We start from the raw sequence: 23166 nt of genomic DNA on the forward strand, positions 1-23166 counted from the left end.
TTCCCAGGCTGCCATAAATATATTTCAATCAGGACCACTTCCGTCAAGTATATTTGTGAGAAATATAATTGCCTACAGTTAGTGTTGGCGGTATGGTTATGTTCTGGGCAACACTCCATACGCCTGTCCATGCAGCCATGCTTGGACAGAGCGGGGAGAGCAGCAAGACAAACCCCCCTGGGGTACAGAACCATTATAAGCATATATAATTACAATTCACAATTAAGTGAGTTGTAAACAAAATGTGAGACTGTTTCCAATGAAGAGACTGTAAAGAAAGAACAAAGTTAGATTGGATTACAGGTTCAGTTGGTGGAGTTGGGGTTGGAGGAGGGAGTTAATTGCAAGCAGCGATGCGATGGAAGAGACACTGATGAATGGGAATTTAAATAGACCGCAGGTGATAGGTGTCAAGACTGGATTGGTACACATCAGGAACAGCTGGCTGTCAGCTAATGCAAGCGTGACTAACATGGCCTGACTGAACTAACGCGATGCTTGATTTCAATCAGGACCCCTTCCATCAAGTATATTTATGACAATTATAATTGCATACAGTTAGTGTTGGCGGTATGGTTATGTTCTGGGCAACACTCTACACGCCTGTCCATGCAGCCATGCTTGGACAGAGCGGGAAGAGCAGCAAGACAAACTCCTAACAACCATATGCCAAAACTCCCCAAAACAACTGATGCAATTTTAATGGCCAGCAATGAGAAATGTTGCTTGATACTATATTTATGGGGAAGCATCACCCAAACTTGCAAAGAAGCATACAACAAGCATGTTGCTTTAGCTGCTTATGCAAAATATTTGAATTAACTGCATGGGGGAAGCTTACAGCCCTAGCAGCAGCAGCATAATACAAAGGCAGTTTGTATATCATCCCATTTTAAGTGTCTAACATGCTGAATAATCACATTAATAATAATAATAATTCATTACATTTATATAGCGCTTTTCTAGGCACTCAAAGCGCTTACATTGTCAGGGGGTATCTCCTCATCCACCACCAGTGTGCAGCATCCACCTGGATGGTGCGACGGCAGCCATAGTGCGCCAGAACGCCCACCACACACCAGCTTACTGGTGGAGAGGAGACAGAGTGATGAAGCCAATCAGCAGATATGGGGATTGTTAGGAGGCCATGATGGTCAGAGGCCAATGGGCAAATTTAGCCAGGATGCCGAGATCACACCTCTACTCTTTTCGAAAGACATCCTGGGATTTTTAATTACCACAGAGAGTCAGGACCTCGGTTTAACGTCTCATCTGAAGGACGGTGCTTGTTGATAGTATAGTGTCCCCATCACTACACTGGGGCGCTAGGACCCACACAGACCACAGGGTGAGCACCCCCTACTGGCCTCACTAGCACCTCGTACAGCAGCAACCTAGTTTTCTCAGGAGGTCTCCCATCCAGGTACTGACCAGGCTCAGCCCTGCTTAGCTTCAGTGGGAAACCGGTCTTGGGCTCCAGGGTGATATGGCTGCCGGCCATAAGGTGGGGGTGGGAGCGTCACCCAAAGTTAAGCAATAGAGGATGTGCAACAAGCATGTTCTTAAAATGCTTAAAGCAACTGTGATTGTAAAGGGGGAAGCACAAACCCTTAGCAGCAGCAGTCTGATATGATGGCAGTTGTATATTATACAATTTTATGTATCTACCATGCTGTAAAAATCACAAAGGGGGAAGCGTCACCCCAAGTTAAGCAATTGAAGATGTGCAACAAGCATGTTTCTTAAAATGCTTAAATCTCATGCCAATCCCAAGTACCCACAGAGCAGTACCGAATCCCCATCTCCAAAAGTCTCCAGCCTTGTTATATCTGCAAGACAAAAATACAGCTTCCGATTCTCTCTGGAAAACCAAGCTCCTGTAGGTATGCTGTGGGCGGAGCTATAATACTGATGTTTCGTGTTGTTTTCAGTAACATATATTCACTTATGTGCTGATTTCCGACAAAAGACAAAAATCTGATGCAGTTGTACTTACCTGAATGGGGTCTTTACCATGTTTTAATAGCAAACGATGTGCAAGTCCAGCATCAACCTGGTCTTGTTTATAAAACATTCATCACTGAAATTACAAAAACACAAACACACTTGCTACACTCCATTGCTGCCCCGGAAAAGCAAACTGCATCCACGGTTCATGTAATGCTAGGTTCTTTGAGACGCTGAACATGGTAAACTTTCCCTCACATCCAAAACACACTTATTCGGAGACATTCTCGAACAAATCCTATGCAGTGCTGCCAACGAATTCCTGATGAATTGCGTTTATGGTAAGGTCTCGCTCTCCTCTGGTCGACATTTGTGCAGGCGTGCATTCCCGAGAGAAATGCTCATAAGGAGTTCCACCATCATCTACATCATTAGATCCATGATTGAAAAAACTACCAAAACTTTTACAACCCATAAGTAAGATTTTCGGCACAGAAAACTCCATTCATCCAGATTGGCCATGTTTAGCACGAAAATCCATCTCTTTAACACTGAACAACTCTGAATCCATGAAACACCATTGTAGCCCCCTTTTAAGCAAATGTGTGATACATACGACCCCTTGCTACGTACACCCTTCGGAAACTTAGGATGACATCCAGTCTGAATGAAAATGCTTCATATAAACACCTTAGTCAGAATAAAATTGCCCAAACCGAAATGGTAATCTGTTGAAAGGGGTGGGATAACCTTCTAAAACCGAACTAAATTAAAATTCTGCCATGTAAACGTGTTAAACCGATTAGGCCTACTTGTATCTATGTAACCACATCAATAGTCGTAGTCATCAGAATGGGAACGTGATGTCGGCAACGCTGTGCATTCAGTGATTAGTAGACATTGACATTACAGCAGAGACTGGAAAACAGTGGACGAAAAAGATAAAATTCCAATTATACAATAACACACATTAGAATGGAATCTGGAATTTCATGACTAGAGCAGAAAGCTGATGTAATAAGGGAGCAAAATTTACTGAAGTGAAGTGACATTCAGCCAAGTATAGTGACCCATACTCAGAATTTGTGCTCTGCATTTAACCCATCCGAAATGCACACACACACAGAGCAGTGAACACACACACACACTGTGAGCATACACCCGGAGCAGTGGGCAGCCATTTATGCTGCGGCGCCCGGGGAGCAGTTGGGGGTTCGATGCCTTGCTCAAGGGAACCTAAGTCGTGGTATTGAAGGTGGAGAGAGAACTGTACATGCACTCCCCCCACCCACAATTCCTGCCGGCCCGGGACTCGAACTCACAACCTTTCGATTGGGAGTCCGACTCTCTAACCATTAGGCCACGACTTCCCCCGTGGCCTAATGGCTACTGCTTTTCAGCTTAGAAACAACACTATGAGAGTGAATAGCTCAATGAAAACACCTTGACCAAAATTTGCCTGTCATTGTATGAATTATACAGATTCATAAACCCATTTGTAAATATTGTGAGATAGCTCGTTGCAAGAACTATCTGCGTTCATAAGCCGCCCCCTCGTGATTCATTTTTTAACGAAACCTGGTGAGAAATCGTGTATTTGTCCATGCAAGTACAGAATTATTATTTTAATTATTATTATCATTAAATTGTTTTCCTCTTTTTATAATATCAGAATACGATTCATTTCAGAGCTGCATTACAGAATGTCTTAGGCTGTGGCTATTTCCCTTGCTGAATTAACATGCCTATGCTGGCGTTTTCCAGTTTAATCTTCATGCAGTTAACATTATTTGTGGATGTTTTCAGCCAGCATCACTACAGAACCTTTAATGTTCTCATGTGTCACACAACATGCCAATATCAATAATTCTGTGTCACAGCTGAATGGATGAAGCGGTTTATCACTTTACATTGTTGCGCAAACGCAGTGCTGTGCAGGAGACTCTGCTCTTGTGTGGAGCTGGCGGATGCAGTGCATAGCGCCGCTTCACACTTTTTTGGCAGTTTGGTGTAATTTAGAAACAGTGCCTAATGTGGTGGAGGTTTCCCTCACTTCGGCGATCAGCTCAAGGTTCGAATATTGGTCTTAATTTCAAGCAAGTGCGAGCAGTTTTTTTCTCCTCCTCTCTCTTTCTCTGGTAATTTGCATATCATCATAGGCCACTTAGTATGTCCCAAATCGAAAGCACGACCACATGTAAACACCATATCGGATTAGATAACGTCTCATGTAAACAGTCCACGGAATCTTTAAATCTGAATGAAAAAATAAAATACATATAAACGTGGCTATTGAGATCACATACTTATAAGCCTTAGAAATAAACACCAGTGACATTGAGATTTTGCCGCTAATACAGCGAACCCCCGTTGAAATGCTTACACGAGAATGCTGGTCTCCAGGGACGTGCACAGACATTTTGAGGGGCAGGGGCTCAAGTGAAATAAAGGGCACTTCTCATAATTAGGTTTTTTTTTTTTTTTTTTTAAACAATTTAAAAAGTTAATTAATTTTATCTTCCTCAAACTCACGCAATTGTTTCATTTTCAAAAGATGTCTACAAAATAATCAGTTCACAGAAACCATGGTCTCCTTAGTATTCACTAGGTTTATAGAGCAGCAAAGGAAACCATTCCACAATGTGCATGTTTTGAAAATATTTTCTATGCTACTAGTTTCAAGTATATATGAAGAGTTCAGATGCAAAGCCTCTAAGTGCCATCTGAAATTTTCTTATGAGCTTTTTTTACAAGCTCGTATTTAAGTTCAGTAATTTAACTTAAATGACAATTAATAGGTAATTTTCATTGCCAGTAATGTGAAATAAGTGAACATAAACATACAAGCTTGATAAAAATGATCATTATTGAAGGAAATTTCAGATGGCACTTGATGGCACTCATCTGAACTCTTCATATTTAGAATAACCTAAATAACTGCATCAAACAGAGGGGCGTGTTTTACTAATAATTTGTTTATTTTTGCACAAGGCACTACATCGTTTTAATTATTTTGGTGTTATCAGAATACATAACACTTTAAAATTAAACTTACCTAAATAATAGAGTAAAAATTCAATAAAAGCCAATGTCATGTATGTATTTGTGGTGGTATGGAATACTATTTTATAAAGGTTTCGAGGAAATAAAAAAAGTTAAATTACTTAAATAGTTAATTTATAAATATTGTTCTTTTTAAAGTTTAATGTTAACTTATTTCTACTCAGTTTTATTTATTAATGTACCAGATGCAGTTACTCAGATTTACTACATTTTTTAGAGTGTATCCTCCATCTGTTTGCATCTGTAGATTTCTTCTAAATTCACCAATTTAGATTTCTACATTTCAGGGGGAAAGACTCTTGATGTAAGTCAATAACTGGGGACGTTCTGATTAGGCGTCAATTAGTTAAAATGCGCACATTTGCATCTAATTGACAGGGAAATGCAGGTAAATAGGATAAACAAAATAACTAAAGCATATCACCTGGTGGTGATATATGCATATTTTATTAACTTATTTTATTTTATAACATGGCTTGGTTGAATTCCGATGTAGAATGCGGTCTGTTATAACCAACAGACCGCTGTGCGGAGTATAACAGACCGTTGCCATGAAAAACAGAGCGTTGCTATGGACTCACAGGATTCTAACCGCAGAGACGGAGCGGACTATTTTCTTTAGCGGAAGCAATACAATCGGGTTTAACAATCGGGGGAGAGGGAGAGGGAGCGCTTCAGAACTCCTGACCTGATATTTAGATACTATATTTCAATAAATATATTTGTTTGACAGGGAAGCTGTGTGCAAACAGAAATATATATTATTTTTCAAAAAAAAAAAAAAAGCATCCCAGAAAAAAGGGCACTTTCTCTCCAGGAATAAAAAGGGCAGGTGCTCAAGCCCCTTTCATGTCTATGTGTGCACATGCCTGCTGGTCTCATTTAATCCTGTTCTCATGGCGTCATCTGCGTGTCCTTAGAGCAATTGCATGCTCTAGCTGCGTATTGCTCCAGGTGTATGAACACAGATGTATAAATGCTGCTGCAAATATGCTTAATATTTGTTCCTGCAACTGATGCCAAACGATGTTAACCACCAGGCAACATACACAGAGATATAGATTAAAAAAGCATTCACTTATCTTAGATGCGGATTTCAGATGTTCTGAAACAAACTGCAACAGTTTTGATTTGCAAGCAGCGATGCGATCAGTTAATTGCAAGCAGCGATGCGATGGAAGAGACACTGAAGAATGGGAATTTAAATAGCCTGCAGGTGATAGGTGTGAAGACAGGATTGGTACACGTCAGGAACTGCTGACTGTCAGCTGATGCAAGCGTGACTAACATGGCCTAACTGAACTAACGCGATGCTCGATTTGCGTATGAGGGGGAAAACTTTTTGCCCATTGCTGTGCCTTTTATTTGTAAATCAAATTTGGAATCAAACTTAAAATCATTTTAGTTAAATTAATTTCAAACAGATTTAGAACATAATCATAAGGTCTTTTAGAATCAAGAAATTTCTTCATGTACTTTTTGATCACCTCAAGGACAACTTCTGTCTCAATGTTAGTATATAAGCTGTCTATCAATTGCAAAGAGAATGGCGCTTGGAGGAGTTTTTAATCTGCAAGTTTCTGAAATGAAATCATATGTGTCCTTTAGATAGCTAGGGTGTCTGATTGAAAGAGGGTTAAGAAAGTGCTCCAGATACTCAGCAGTATAGTAAGTTTCACTGTTACAGTCGGAGACAACAAGCCTTTCTGGAGGTATCTGAAAGGGGATAATATAGCTCTTGGGTTCCTTATGTATTTTAGGTAACAAATAAAATCTTCCGGGCCTAGGTGGGCCATCACCTATCAAATATTTCTTCAGAGCCCCATTAATGATTTTCTTCGAGCACGTTTCTTCTAAAATTTAACTTCAGTGGTCTCTGTATATATTGGTTCTTCAAGATCCCGATATTGGTTACTTACAGCTAGTTGTCTCTTAGCTTCATAAATATACTGATCTCTGTCTAGAATCACTGTAGAGTTACCTTTATCCGTCAGTTTTATGACGATATCTCTTAACTTATCAAAGGGAGGTTTCCAGTGGACACCATCACCCTCAACATGAAAGAGCACTGATGGAAATGCATGTCAGCCCACCCCACACTTGGTGCAAAAAATGAAGTTGGCAAAATGTGTGCATGCCCATAGAAGACTGGGATCCAATTAAGGCCTGTTAGCCCCAGGCCACCTACCCTGCATGCTGTCCAAGTGGATCCAGGGAGGCTGGATACTAACTGTGCAAGTGACCCTTCGTTAACACCGCAAGATATCCGGGTCACCTGAAGAAAGCTCATTCCAAACTTAAACCTCCTGCTCAATCCCCTGAGGCTGGGAGCATAGACTGGAGGATGCACATTTCTGCACAACCCAATCAACTGCCACCCAATACATGTCCTCCAGGCCTTTACTGCCAAATAAAAAAAATGAACTTGCAATGATCGGGACCCAAACTCCGGTCTCCAACTACTGGCTATCCTCTCTAGGCCCATTGGCCCACGTTTTTGCTCCTCTGCCACCCGAATCATACGGTGGTAGTGAAAAGCCTTGATAAATCTATTGAGGCTCTTCAGCAGCCTCCGGGATTCCAAATCTTCCGCCATCTCAAATAATATCTACAACACAAAATGTCTTGTCAGAACCTCTCCTAACAATTGAACAAACACCTCCTATCCCTCCCACCCCCCCCCCCCATACTATAATTACATTTGTAGACCAGGAGAGGATAGACCTGTCCGGGCCACGCCTCCCCCCTAGGAGCCTGTCCAGGCTCGGTCCCCCTTCCTCCTCCCCCCAGGCTCAGGGTCCAAGGGGACAAGGGAGGGAGATTAAAGATTAACCACACCAAATCACTCTTTCTCAATAACCCTCCCTCGATGGAAAAATATCTTCAAGGTCACCCCCCCCCACCAGCACCTTGGATCCAGAAGGTGCAAGGTCCCTTATCAAACCAGCTCCGAACCGGCGAACCCAGGCCGAACTCGAAGGCCCAGACTGAGTAATCCCAGCCCAGCATCACACCCTTCCCCAATCTACAAATACCACAAGATCAATGGGGGCAGAAGGTGCAAGGCTCTTGGGCGAGCCTGCTCTGAACCAGCGAACTCAGGGTTAGGTTAGGGGATTGAAACGTCCAAGTTTCAAACCTAAGGTCTGAACCTGGTTGTGCTCTGTCCATCCGTCCACGGACCACTAAGGACCAATCCAAGCCAGGCCAAGTTCACAAGCACACACACCCTCTCATTCTTACCTCTGATTATGAGTATGACCTCTTGACCCCTCAGAAAACCGATATAACCATACAATGACCTCAAATATTTAACCACATGAATTATGTTCCAACGATTTTTAATAATAACAAGAATTATGCTCAAAATATTTTTAAACAAAATGATTTGTGTTCTCTTAGTAAATCATTAATTAAATTATAGCTCCAGGGTACCCGATGGAGGGCTGTATGAATCCAAGGAGGACCGCTTTGAATAAATGTGAAATTTTGAATATTTAGGTCAGGGCTAAGAGAAACCGGGCTATCACCTAGAGGGCAATGTGACGCAGGGTTAGAGTGGTTAGGTTAAGGGCAGTGAAAGGGATATTTTCCCTAAGGTTACGCCACAGTTGTTACAATTGGATGGGTTTAGGGCCAGGGCAGGTATAGCCACTGGAGTTACTAACGGGCAGCTTTAGGGCCAAGGTGGATATAGCCATAGGGCGATGAAAACACAAAGCCTGGGCCCCAAAGGGTCCAGGCCTGGTTGTGCGCTAACCTTCTCCCCACCAGCCGCTTCAGGTGGGTCCCAAGCTTAGAGAAAGGACAAGACATGGAACAGAGTCATCATGTTGGGATAAAAATGTGAGAGCTGAATTAAAATGTTTATGAGGGGTACATTTAGGAGGGTTCATTTTAAAAGGGCTAAAAGAATGAGGGGTGAGTTCTGGGTGGTGTAAAGGTAGACGTAAGATGGGCTACAATTATTAGGGATAGATTTTGAGTTGATAGAAGTGAGTGGTTAGGTTTAGGGACAGGGTTAGGGTTAGGTATATAGATAAAAACGAGTTTCACCCTCATTAGCAAATATGCGATCTGATTGGCTAAAGCTTACCTGGCTGTATCTTTTGAAGCAGAGGTCCGATGTGCACATAACTGGTATCATTGGATTCAGAAAGCTGTCTTATATCAAGTAGCATGTATCAAAGAAAGGATGTTGCTTTCAAATCCAATGTGACCGTACAACAGTCTAAAATGTGACAAAAAGGAAGTCAGTCACTTTTTTCTCTTTCTGTGTGTTGTCTCTTTGGACTGGAAGCTTATGTCACTAAAATAAAAATTTCTTGAATGAGCAAGCCTACTTGGCAATAAGGCTCTTTTTGATTCTGATTCTGATTCAAAAAAATACATCCAAATGAAATAACCTGTGAAATCAATTACAAGCCTTTATAAAAACTGTTTTCCAGCCAGTTTGTGTGTGTGAGTGTGCACATGTGTATGTGTGTGTGAGAGAGAGAGAGAGAGAGAGGGAGAGAGAGAGCATCATTAGAAGTCAGACTTAAACTATTTGAGATAAAACAGCAGGTAAGCTTGAGCAATTTAGACTATTGAACATGTAAAGGAAGAACATATTGTTCCCCTCAAAGGTTGTTAAGTGTCAGGGGCTGGTGTGGATAGGTATATAATTACATTAAATTAGTGAGCCTAGCACCAGTTTGTATGTGTACAGGTGTGTGTTTTAATTATACTTTAATTATTTGCTTGGTTCATTTTTACATTTTGTATATAAATGTGTATACACAAACACACACACACACACATTATATATTTGTGCTCTTGATGTTAATGGTTGTTAGCTTTTTCAATATTTAAATGTAAAAAAAATAATAATCTGCCATAACACAGAGATGCAGAAGCATTAGTTATAGTAGTAGTACAGTACATCACAACAGTATACAGTTATACCCACACACTCTACATATGAATATATATATATAGATTCCATTAATTTTTCAATAAATAAAATATTTTCTTGTCTTTCTTTCTTCAGAAAGTTAATTCAGCTTTGTTGAAGTACTTCAGTTTTCAATTCCATCAAATGTAAATTGTCCATCTTGCTCTTTTCCTTGTCCACTAGAGGGCAGCAGAGGTGTTAGTGTGCCACTCCTCTGGCACTGCCCTCTCCATCATCTGCTCCAGGACAGAGAGTCTGCATAAAGTCTCATGAAGTTACTGATAACTTAGTGCTGACTTAGTGCTGACAGCCCGGCTGTCACTCAAAGTGGACTTGTTGATTCAGACACATCATCTGCCCTATTCGGAGTGACGCCATAGATCGGTCGAGAATCAAGGTAAAAAGAAAGAGAACATAGATAAACATCTTTGGTTTTCGATATCTGCATTGAATGAAATGGCTATTCCACATCAGATGCATTCGTTTTTGAAACTCGGCGACAGTCGATCGGTGTAATTGGACTAATAACAATTTTAATATTTGTTAATAATATTTCCAACCATATTAATTTCACAATGGTCTAGCCCAAATATGTACGTACTTTTATTTTATTATTACAGCGTATTAATAACTAGTGCACATTGCTATGCTTTCATGTGTGGAAATCTTTAAGTCATTTATTATGGTAAGTGCGCCTTCTTCCCCTAAATGTGGTCAATGATCTACCCACACGTACAGTTTCCACAAGATAGTTGCAATTATAACTATCTGTTCTGTGTGCATCCATCAGGACAATAAAAAGATGAGCAGCTCAGAAGGAGATAACCTGGACCAATCTTTTGAGGAGGTGTTAGTCGGTCGAGTCAATTCTCTCGAGAGATTTGCTATCGAGCAGCTCTCTGATTTGATGGAAACACACAGAGACCTCCAGGAAACAGTAAACGACAGTCTGATCAGTGACTTTGCTGCAGTTAAGGCTGACCTTGATTTTATTTTATTTTTATTTAAGTCATACGTAGCAGAGAAAAATCATGCAATAGAGGAGATGAGAAAGCAGCTGTAAGGAAAGGTCAGCAGTCATGATATTTCTGTCAGATCGAACGCGTTGACGGTCCTCAACGAAGGGGTTTCCAGGGGCGTCTGGGAGGAGGACTGGACTCCTGAATGGAAGCAGAGACAGTCTGAAGAGCTGGACAAGATCCTGGAGCCATTCTGGCCAGAGAGATCCGATGCAACCGAGAAACTGACTGAAAAGCAGCAGTCCTTCTGCTATATGATGGACGTGCTGAAAATTAAAGGTAAGAGCGCTTTAAGACTCTTAACTGTTTGACAGGTTCTCTGAATAGAAGTCATCTCACGTGAAACTAAAAACAACCTCCTGATATTTCTGTCAGATCAGAAAAACCTGGAGACAAACGTGGTGACGGTCCTCAACGAAGGGGTTTCCATGGGGAAAAATGATTTTTGATAAAACATTGTTGTAGCGACAGTTATTTAGTAATTTATGTCAGGAGTGCAAAATAATAAATCCGTATTATGCCAAATTTTGAATAGAAATTCACCACTCATTCATATTCAATCACGTCAGCAGTAGTTTATTTGTGTTCACATAGACTCACTGAACAGTGTCAATAAGGATTTATAGACCAAAGATGTATATCTGCGGAGATATATGGATATATTTACTGATGTTTACTTCATATTTCTTCAGACAGAATCATCATTTCTATTCATTTTCCACTGATTTACGTGATCTGATGATAAACAGCCTCTCCTGCTTCTCAGTGCTCGTGCTGTGACCCAGACAAACTCTGATTGGTCCTTCGCCTTGTCAATCTTTAGAGTGTCATAACCGGACACCGCCGCATCATGTCACATGGTTCCTGTAAACTTCCTGGTTGTTATCTGGCCATAACAACACTGATACACCTCTGTACACACGAAATATCCGAATCATAAACCCGCGATTACGATAGTAAAGCTTGGTATGAGATTTTCTGGAGATCTGGGGCATTTTTATAAAAATATAAAAAATGTACATCTGAAATGCTAATTTGTGCAGCGATGTAAAACGCTATAAATAACATATTTTTACAACAGTAAACGACCAAATTCCACCCGTGATCGCAAAAGGATATTATTACAAACACTTGATCGGGGTTTAAAGTGAGTTTTGAGTAAAAGTGTTCTAATAATTTCATAAATTGTCTGATGTAGCTTGATGCTAACTTTAGCTCTAATGCTACTAATAGCAGGTGCATTTCTTCTTCATAATGCATTTCTGTCACAATAATTCACGTAAGGTCATAAGAAAATGTTTTGTTGTACTTTTATAGTAAGACTTTTGATAAATAAGGGCTAAATGCATACTGAAACTGAAGTGAGATAGCAGTTTAGTGGATTGTAAAGCTTGAAATACCACAACAAAGGCTAATAAAGGTGAAATAAAAACAAAAGAATAATGATAAAAGAATAATGCGGATAATGTGTCATACCTGGCGGAAGTATGAAAGACTCGTTTGGTGAGAACAATAGAATCACGAATGAGGCAGTTTTCAAAGCCAAACACATACAGAGCACACATACAGAGTGTTTACATGTGAGATCTTACAGAGATGACAAGGGCCATAAATCAATCAGATTAGCCTTCTCTAAAAACACACATGACATGGCCTTAGAAAATATTTTATAAAATTCTCAGTTTTACAGATTATATTATCAAATTTCAATTGAAGCTTTGGTAGACTTGTGGCTTTAGCTACGCTGTTTTTCTAAACTCATATCCTACATCAACAATTTGTTTATACATTTAAAATATATGTTGTTAATATTTTTATGTTCGAGGTTATATATCTCTATTATCATAACAGTCTGCGTAACTCTGATTCTTGAACAGTAAACTTTGAAGCGTCAGCTTTGTGAACAAATGTTGATTATGTATCTAGTCAGGAAGAATCATGAGCAGAAACCTTTTTATTTTGGGTCATTTCTGTCTCCATGCCAAAAAATGGGGGGTGACTGGTAAGGGGATATTTACTCTTGATATCTACGGTTGTTTATTATGTATATGGAAAGTTGTAAACAACCAACCGAACAGCAAAACTACAATAAATACACTATATATAAATATTATAGTTAAAAACAAAAACAAAGTTGAGGTACTGGTTATATAATTTAAATCAAGAAGTCCATTACTCAAAGATACACATACGAACTATAAATAATATAATATAAAGCATCTGAAACTGATGGTAAAAAATAAAATCAACTGACAAACTGAATTAAAAATACATACATTAAAAATACAAATAATGAACAATATGAACTAAAAAAGGAGATTAACTGTAAATACAAATACAACAACAACAGGCCTCTTTTTCCTCAGACATTGCTTAGAAGAACCTTTTCCCATTTTTGTACATTGGTTCTATTCCTGCTGAGCACTACCTGTTTCCGCTGGTAAAATTGGTATTGCTGTGGTTCCACTTCTCAAAAAACCCTTTCCACTGCATTTCATTGCTGTCATTAAAGGACCTGCTGAGATCATTTCAGTAATCGTCTTGTTAACTCAGGTGAGAATGTTGACGAGCACAAGGCTGGAGATCATTATGTCAGGCTGATTGGGTTAGAATGGCAGACTTGACATGTTAAAAGGAGGGTGATGCTTGAAATCAGATTGATTGAAGACAGATTGATCTTCTGCAGAAAGTATAGTGAATGGACTGCTGAGGACTGGGGCAAAGTCATATTCTCAGATGAAGCCCCTTTCCGATTGTTTGGGGCATCTGGAAAAAGGCTTGTCCGGAGAAGAAAAGGTGAGCGCTACCATCAGTCCTGTGTCATGCCAACAGTAAAGCATCCTGACACCATTCATGTGTGGGGTTGCTTCTCATCCAAGGGAGTGGGCTCACTCACAATTCTGCACAAAAACACAGCCATGAATAAAGAATGGTACCAAAACACCCTCCAACAGCAACTTCTTCCAACAATTCAACAACAGTTTGGTGAAGAACAATGCATTTTCCAGCACGATGGAGCACCGTGCCATAAGGCAAAAGTGATAACTAAGTGGCTCGGGGACCAGAATGTTGAAATTTTGGGTCCATGGCCTGGAAACTCCCCAGATCTTAATCCCATTGAGAACTTGTGGTCAATCCTCAAGAGGCGGGTGGACAAACAAAAACCCACTAATTCTGACAAACTCCAAGAAGTGATTATGAAAGAATGGGTTGCTATCAGTCAGGATTTGGCCCAGAAGTTGATTGAGAGCATGCCCAGTCGAATTGCAGAGGTCCTGAAAAAGAAGGGCCAACACTGCAAATACTGACTCTTTGCATAAATGTCATGTAATTGTCGATAAAAGCCTTTGAAACGTATGAAGTGCTTGTAATTATATTTCAGTACATCACAGAAACAACTGAAACAAAGATCTAAAAGCAGTTTAGCAGCAAACTTTTTGAAAACTAATATTTATGTAATTCTCAAAACTTTTGGCCACGACTGTACAGGTCTTAACCAAGAGTAGGCTATGTAGCGGTCCATTCGCTATTAAAAGTGCATCTTCTCTTTTTCGTGGCTACCCTGGCCATGGCTGCTTAACCTGACCGAACAACGCGCGCACTCTCCAATTTGAGAATGTTGAATGTTGAGGAGGCATTCGTGCGCCAGTCAACAGTTTGATAGACGTACGACTCAGCCTATCGACTAACGCTTTTATTGCTCTCCTCTGAACTATTGGACATACGTTAACAGTACGCCTATGAACGTATCCATGTATTTATTAGGCAGGGTCGAATGAAAAAGCAGGACAGATGCTCAATTTGAATGAGGCGGGACAAAGGGTAAAATTGCTGTACAGTACAACAAAGCGGGACAGGTGTTCATCCTATTCGCGCCAGTTATTCAGCCAATAAAATGTAGGCCTATGTATTTCAAAACTGTGTCTAGTACTGTATAAATTACAAAGGTATTTCAAACGACCCGACCGACCGCGACCCGAATATCATTAAAAATATTTTTGGATGACTCGTAACCGCATCACTGATCCCTGGTTTGCTAAACCGCCATAAAACACGAGAAGAAGTGAGTGAGGTTTGTGAGCTTGTTTGTGAGGTTTGGATCACAGCAAAACAGCATAGTATGGTGTTGGGATTTTAATTCACATAATTCGCTGTGGGGGAGCAATAATACTGATGCAAATGGCCTACTAATTGAATAATTTATTGATGATAAATATTTAGTATGTATTAATAATGTAGAAGGAACAAGATATAATAACATTCATAATACAGAAGCAGTACTTGACCTGACATTTATATCTTGTTCAATAGCCAGGATCAGCACATGGAGTGTGTCCAAAGATACTACTGTAGGGAGTGACCATTACCCGATAGTGACAAAAGTTGGCACAAAAATTTGTTTTGAAAAGGTAAAGGGAAATCCTAGATGGAAACTGGAGAATGCGAACTGGGAAGCTTTTACGGAAATTTGTGGACAAAGATTTTTGGCTCTACAAAAAGAGAATCAGATAGATGTAAATGTTTTTAACAATAAACTTGTTATTGAAATTGTTTAATCAGCTGAGGAAACAATCCCTAAAAGCACAGGAGTAAGATGTTCCAAGTGTGTACCCTGATGGAATATAGAGTGCAAAGAAGCTATAAAAGCAAGAAATAGAGCATTTAGGCAACTCTAAAAACATCATTCTCAGGAGACTATTATTCAATATAAAAGGGCCAAAGCAATAGTAAGGAAAACAATAAAAATACAAAAACGTACATTTTGGAGACAATATTGCAGTACTATTGGAAAGGAAGTACAACTATCAGAGGTATGGGGCATGATCAGAAGAATGGGGGGGGGGGGGGGGGATCAGAAGGAATTATGAATTGCCAGTGATGAACGATGTGGGGATAAGATGACTGTTAGCAACCTAGAAAAGGCTGAACTTTTAGTTCAAACATTTTTGAAAGTTCATAGCTCTGATAATCTTACAGTAGAGGCAAAACAGAGTAGGAATAAAACCTTAATGGAATACCCTAATATTTTAAAGGAAAATGAGATGTCAGAAAATCCATTAGACTTACCATTAAATATGTTTGAGTTAAAAAGAGCAATAAATAGTGCAAGACAGACTACTCCAGGGAAAGATGGGGTATGTTATAAAATGTTGGCACATATGACAGATAACTCGTTAGAAATAATATTAAATCTGTTTAACCAAATTTGGGATACTAGACAACTTCCTTCAGTATGGAAACAAGCAATAATAGTACCGGTTCTTAAACCAGGAAAAGACCCATCAGATCCCTTTAGCTACAGACCAATTGCTTTGACTTCACATTTATGCAAAATCATGGAAAGAATGGTCACAGAAAGAATAACATACTTCCTGGAAAGTAAAACTCTTTTATCTCCATATCAAAGTGGGTTTCGGAGGGGTCAGAATACAATGAACTCTATATTGTGCCTAGAGTCAGACATAAGGAAATCACAGACCAACAAAGAAGTAGTAGTAGCAGTCTTCTTTGATGTGCTGAAGGCAAATGATATGCTCTGGAAAGAAGGATTACTGATCAAATTAAAATCATTAGGAATTAACGGTAGAACATATAACTGGGTTTTAGACTTTTTATTTAACAGGAAAATACAAGTGAGGGTAGGTCATGAATACTCCAGAGTATACACTGTAGAGAATGGTACTCCACAAGGTAGCGTGTGTAGTCCATCATTGTTCAACATAATGATGAATGATATCTTCTCTCTGGCTGAACAAAATGTAGGAAAATCTTGCAGATGACGGGGGAATTGTGGATTAGAGGGCGCAATATAGCATACAGTATGTCAATAAGAAAATGCAAACTCCAATTGATGAAGTGGAAAAGAGGACCAATAAATGGGGATTTAAATTATCTGTAGGAAAAACACAGGTTATTTGTTTTTCAAGGCGGCACAAAATCTCACCCCTTGTTTTAAATCTATATGGGCAACAACTGGAGCAAGTAAAAGCTGTTAGGTTTCTTTGTGTTTGGTTTGATGAAAAATTAACATAGAAAGTTTATCTGAATAAAATTAAGGACAAATGTAAAAAGGTCATTAACATACTTCGGTGTTTATCTGGACAGGAATGGAGAGCAAGTAGAGCATCTCTACAAAACATATACTGGTCACTCATGAGATCTGTTCTTGACTATGGATGTATAGCTTACATGTCAGCAGCAGAATCAAACCTCAAGGAATTAGATGTATTGCAAGCTCAAGCCCTGAGAATCCGTAGTGGGGCATTCAGATTATCTCCGGTATCATCAATGCAGGTGGAAATGGGAGAAATGCCATTAAGGATCAGAAGATTAAAATTAATGATGGCATACTGGGTCAATCTCCAAGGACATCCTGTCAAAAGCATATTAAAAGAATCCTGGGAACACAATGAAACACATTTTACAAGTTTTGGGTGGATAGGTGATGCTAAAGCAAGAAATATAGGATTAAATCAATTATAGTACAGTAATACAGTATTAATTTCCTCAATCCCTCCCTGGTTATTCCCCTTGCCAAATGTTGACCTTAGTATACAGCAGGAACTGAAAGACAATTATAATCAAATTCCGATATGGTATTTAGTCCAGAAGTATTTTGAGAAACATTTCTCACAGTCAATGGTTTTATTTACAGATGGATCTAAGGATCCTGATACTGGATATGCTGGTGCAGCCGTATACATTCCAAGGGGTGAATTTTATATTAAGAAAAGAGTAACCAACCATTTATCAGTATATGCTACAGAGCTAGTGGCAATATTATTGGCCCTACAGTGGATAGAAGAGAAGGAAGTAAATAACACTGTCATTGCATCTGATAGTCTTGCAGCACTTGAAAGTATAAAATCTGTCCGGTCATTAGTTAGGAAGGATATTATTAATTAAATATTCTGCAGGATGTATGAAATAAAAGTTAAGGGTATTTCTACACAATTCATTTGGGTTCCTGCTTTGGAGTGGAGGGAAATGAGAAGGTGGATATGCTGGCTAAACAAACTCTTAGAATAAAGCAAGAGGAAAAGGTAAAGATCTACATATTCCATTAAGTAAAGCAGAAGCTAAAGTGTACATTAGAACATATACACAATCAGTACGGCAGATATACTGGGATGATCATGAAACAGGTAGACATTTGTATAATATACAAAAAACAGTTGATGTTGGGAGAAAGAAGAATAGGATTTGAAGAGAAGGAAATATCATTACACGTCTTAGAATTGCACATACTGGACTTAATAGTACATTACATAGAATTGGAAAGCACCCAACCGGGGAATTTATATACTGTAATCAACAAGAAACAGTTAAACATGTATTACTTAAATGTGGAAAATATAACAATGAAAGATATCACCTTATTCAGTCAATGAAGAAATTGAAACACCATGACTTTTCTTTGTCAGGTTTATTGGGGAAATCAGCTAACAAGATATATGATGACATTGTTAAGTTTATAAGAGAATGTGAATTAAGTAAAAGAATATAAGAAATTTTCTTAGATAATGCATTAAATCTTGATCCACACTCCAGTCCAGTCGGTGGCGGTAATGCACCTATAAGCTGGTTTGCCAACCGCCAATAAAACACCAAAGAAGAAGAAGAAGAGTGAGGTTTGTCCTCTCACGCTTGCCGTTACGCGTCGAGAGGTTAAAGGGGAAACCTTCCAACATGATGCTCTATTAGCAAAACAACGCTAACATAACCATTTAAAGAGAAGAATAACTCTCTTTTTTCCCCTCAAACTGACGCGGATTTTCAACGTTTCTTGGTACGATTGTATTTTCCGTCATCCCGGTAAGTTCGCGCTCTTAGACAGTTCAGAGAGAGCTTGTTTGAGGCAGACACGTGACTCTCGGCAGAACTGAAACAGTGTTTCTTTCACTCGATGATGATGCCCTTTAAACCTCGGGACACATAGTGTATTATGCTTATTATGTATATCGCTGTCTAGTCTGATTTCTCTGAATCAGAACTATTAGAGAAACCATCACATGTACACATGGTTTAATACAGAGTGTCAGATACACATCAGTGTTTGTGATCCTCATGAAGACACATCTGACTGATGTCATGTAGGCACGACTGTGGGTCTGTCTCTGTCTGAGTTATTATTAAACCTGTAAGTGTTATTTTGTCCCATACCCTCAGAGTGCTAACACAGACACGTGTTTGTTCAGTCTGATGTGTGATTAGAGAAGTACTGTGTGGTGGGGATCATTGATAAAGCTGTACTCCTCAGTGTTTGGTGTGTGTTCACAGGTCATGGCATCTGTGTGTGACTCTCCTGTTGATGATATTGAGGACATGGTGACCTCTCATGACCCCACTCCTCATGAGCGTCAGTCTGCCCGGGGCAACATCGTGCCTCGTCCACGCAAACACAAGCTCCAGCCCGGAGCAGAAGAGCTTCAGACCGACAGGTCAGACACCTCCAACTGAAGGAGGATCTGTTAAGTCTTTCAGTCTGCTTCTACGTCTGTTCAAAGCTCTGAGTCTGAAATAATTCTGGACACTCTGTGATGCTTATTCTTTTAGATTGATCAGCTGTCTTTGATAACATAGACCTCTCCTCACTATAATCTAGACTGGAGTCTAGGGTAGGTCTAAAAGCTAGTCTCGCGTAGGCTGAAGGTCTGGGCCCATATTCATAAAGTTTCTAAGAATCCTCTCAGAAAACTCTTAATTTAGCTTAAAAACTTTTACGTAGGAGTCTTAGCTTAAGAGCGATTCGGGACCGATCTGAGAGCAACTCTGAGTAAGGAAAAGACAAAAACTTTCATCTTAGTGAGGAGGCGGGGTTGACCCCGTTGCTATGTTTGACACAATCTTTTGAAGACTGTGATTGGTTGGTTGTCCAAGAAGGAAAAAAGAGAGTGATTTTTAGTATAGGGTCTATTATAATTCTCACTTTGAATTTACATGCGTAATTTTTCCTATTTGACCATTCTCTCTCTCTCTCTCTCTCTCTCTCTCTCTCTCTCTCACACACAAACACACACACACACACACACACACACACACACACACACACACACACACATTATATGTGTGTATATAAATCCTTTTTTTATTTACCATGCTTTTAATTTCCTATAAGGTATTTGATTGACTTAGAATGATAAAAATTGTTCCACTCTTTCCAATTACAGTGATTGCTGTCCTATTTAAGTGGCGGTTTGAATGTTGGTTTTAATGTATCAAACATGGAATCAAAACCAAGAAGGGCGAGAAAGCCAGACTGGACAGAGGAACAGTGTTTACTGTTAGCCCAGTTAGTGGATGAACACAAGGCCATTCTTAAAGGAAGATTCGGGCCGGGTGTCACAGCAAGGGACAAGAAGCAGACATGGGAACGTACAGTACAAACTATTAACGGTTCATTCCTCCTGTTTGTGCGCACGTATAAGCCTGCTTTATTCATAAATGCAGTTTTTTGAGCCTGCAAGGTGGGAATGTCCAGTGAAACGAAATGAACTGCGACACAATAAGATGTTCTGAAAGTGCTGTAATTGTTTGTGTGACACTGCTGCTTACAGAAGGTTGTGACAGACCCAAATCATCACTATTGCATTGGTGCATTTTCCCAGTTGCCAAATATCGTAATGTAGTGATTACTTTAATTTCTGGCGCTATGGCATTTCTGCGCTGTGTCGGAGATGTTAGCATGTCTCTAATAAGATCAGTCACAAACATGATCCCTGCACGATCTAATCTATAGCGTCTTATTAACTCACTGTCATCCATTGTCTGACTGCAACACATTTCTTCTGCCTCTTCGTCTTTCTGCCATTTTCTCCTCTGCTAAAGAAACTCTTAAAAGTCCTTGTCTGTGCTCCTATCAAGTTTGACCTTAAGACCTCTTTTAAGGGTTAAGATGCTTTCTGAATCCCTTTTTTTTACTACGATTTTTTCTTTAATTTTAAGAGTAAACGCCCACATTTATAAGAATTTTCTTAGAATTTTGTCACTAGGAGCTACTTTTTGCATTAAGATTCTTTATGAATACGGGCCCTGGAATTCATGGCAGCTTTCATTGGCCAAGGCCCACCCATGAGGCCGTTTGACTGACATGTCTAACAACCAATCACAGTTCATTTCGTTCATCACGTTTCAGGGCGTGGAAATGTCGCTACAATAACAGACTGGTGTGTAAAACTCTCGGACGTATTTTAAAGATTCTATGCTGTGAACTTTAAATGATTCACATACTTTTGTAAATCCAGTGTTTAGTTGATTCTGATAAGCATTTGTCGTCCCAGTTGTAAAAATGAAAGCTTTTTCTTTCGTGAGGGGGTTTTGGCTATACTCCATATAGAAGCCTATGATCCTGTGACCAGGCTTTGCTGGGGGTCCCTCGCGTTACAGCTACCTTTAGAGATTAGATCGACCCTTCCTTGTCTATTTATAAGTCCTTGCTAAAAACCTATTTGTTTTCTTAGTGTATTTACTTCTGTGATGTGTTAACCCTTTAAATGGGTGGTTTTAAATCTTTTGTTTGGTCTGTTTTTTGTGTACGTGGTAAAACTCCTGCTCTTCTGTAAAGCTCTTTGGTCATCTTCTACGCTCTAAGTCAGCCGGACACAAGAACACATTTTCTATGTGTATATACGCTTCATTCAAATGAAAACATTGCATCCTCGTGGCACGGCTGACTCAGAAGAGGGTACGCTACTGTGATGTGGAGAGACCGAGGAGAGGAATTGTTGAATAAATTCGTTATTTTTTTTATTTCTCCTCTTACAAACAGTATTCTCGTCGCTTCATAATGTTACGGTTGAATCACTGATGGCAGATGGATGATTCTGTCTTTCATACTTTTCTGGACCTTGACAGTGTAATTTATTTGGCAGTCTATGGGACAGTCACAAGCCTCCCGGTTTTCATCCAAAATATCTTAAATTGCGTTCTGAAGACAAAAAAGCTTTTATGGGTTTGGAATGACATGGGGGTCCGTGATTGACAACATTTTTGGGTAAAGTATCCCTTTCAACACTTATGCATTCATAACCCTGACCCATTAATCACACTTCCTGTTAAGTGAAGTGAAGTGAAGTGACATTCGGCCAAGTATGGTGACCCATACTCAGAATTTGTGCTCTGCATTTAACCCATCCGAAGTGCACACACACAGAGCAGTGAACACACACACACACTGTGAGCACACACCCGGAGCAGTGTTCATCATTTATGCTGCGGCGCCCGGGGAGCAGTTGGGGGTTCGGTGCCTTGCTCAAGGGCACCTAAGTCGTGGTATTGAAGGTGGAGAGAGAACTGTACATGCACTCCCCCCACCCACGATTTCTGCCGGCCCGGGACTCGAACCCACAACCCTTCGATTGGGAGTCCGATTCTCTAACCACCAGGCCACGACTTCCCCAGTGTTCCCCCTAAGTGTAGGAATAAGAGCAAAATGAACCATTCTCAGGATTTGACATTTAATTTCACTCTGAGCAGTGTTATCCACACGAGTCCAGATCTACTGTTACAGGGTTAAAGTGTGATCCTAACAGAGTACAATGCTTTTATTATAAAACAGTCTGGACCTTACTACAAACAAGTGATCTCAGGTCTTACTTTCCCCTTTTCCTTCAGAAGTTTCTTCGGTGTCTGCAGATGTTTAATACTCGCTGTATGTGTTCAGCCGTCAAGCTCAGTCCCAACAACCCTAAGTACAGAGGATGCATGAAAGTACCTGGATGTGGTCTTGATATAAATGATGCATCAAATACAGAGAATCCAACATTAGATATCGCAGAAGACTGCAGAAAGATGCAGTACATGTCTGAAAGCTTTAATCTTCCTGCTAGAAGCTCACAAATACGTGACGGCCTGTGAAAGTAAACGTTCGTCATTTTCTTTGATGTAATTTTTATGTAGTGATAAATACTTACAGAACATTTTATTGCCATATTTAAAAATATTAACGTTGACGCAGCATAAGTAACATTAAATATACTTACTCATTTTGGTAAAATAACCGAATGATAATGTAAGCACATGATAATTAGGATGTGACACCTGTGATGTTATTTATTGAGCTTGGGTGGTTCTTCCCGCTATTCAACATCATCTCATTCTAACAAAGACACATATTAAAAGGTCTATGTTCCTTTAAAGGAGCTTCACAAGATGACAAAAGCATCCTGGTCATGTGAATCGTTACTCTACGTTTAATGAGAC

At 39.7% G+C, this 23166-nt stretch overlaps 1 protein-coding gene across 2 annotated transcripts in view; it reads left to right on the forward strand.

Annotated features, from left to right (window-relative positions):
• The first annotated feature begins 18588 nt into the window (after positions 1-18588).
• Positions 18589-23166, forward strand: part of cdkal1 (CDK5 regulatory subunit associated protein 1-like 1) — a 231760-nt gene continuing 227182 nt past the window's right edge. The window contains exons 1-2 of one of the 2 annotated variants that reach the window (XM_059567198.1): positions 18589-18780; positions 19246-19406. In XM_059567198.1, the coding sequence (XP_059423181.1) occupies positions 19249-19406 (158 nt within the window). In that variant the 5' untranslated portion in view covers positions 18589-18780; positions 19246-19248. The remainder of the gene's footprint in view (positions 18781-19245; positions 19407-23166) is intronic. The other variant, XM_059567199.1, reaches the window with a different exon arrangement.

The sequence above is a fragment of the Carassius carassius genome, chromosome 15, assembly GCF_963082965.1.
Source record: "Carassius carassius chromosome 15, fCarCar2.1, whole genome shotgun sequence".
In the NCBI taxonomy this organism is placed as follows: Eukaryota; Metazoa; Chordata; class Actinopteri; order Cypriniformes; family Cyprinidae; genus Carassius; species Carassius carassius.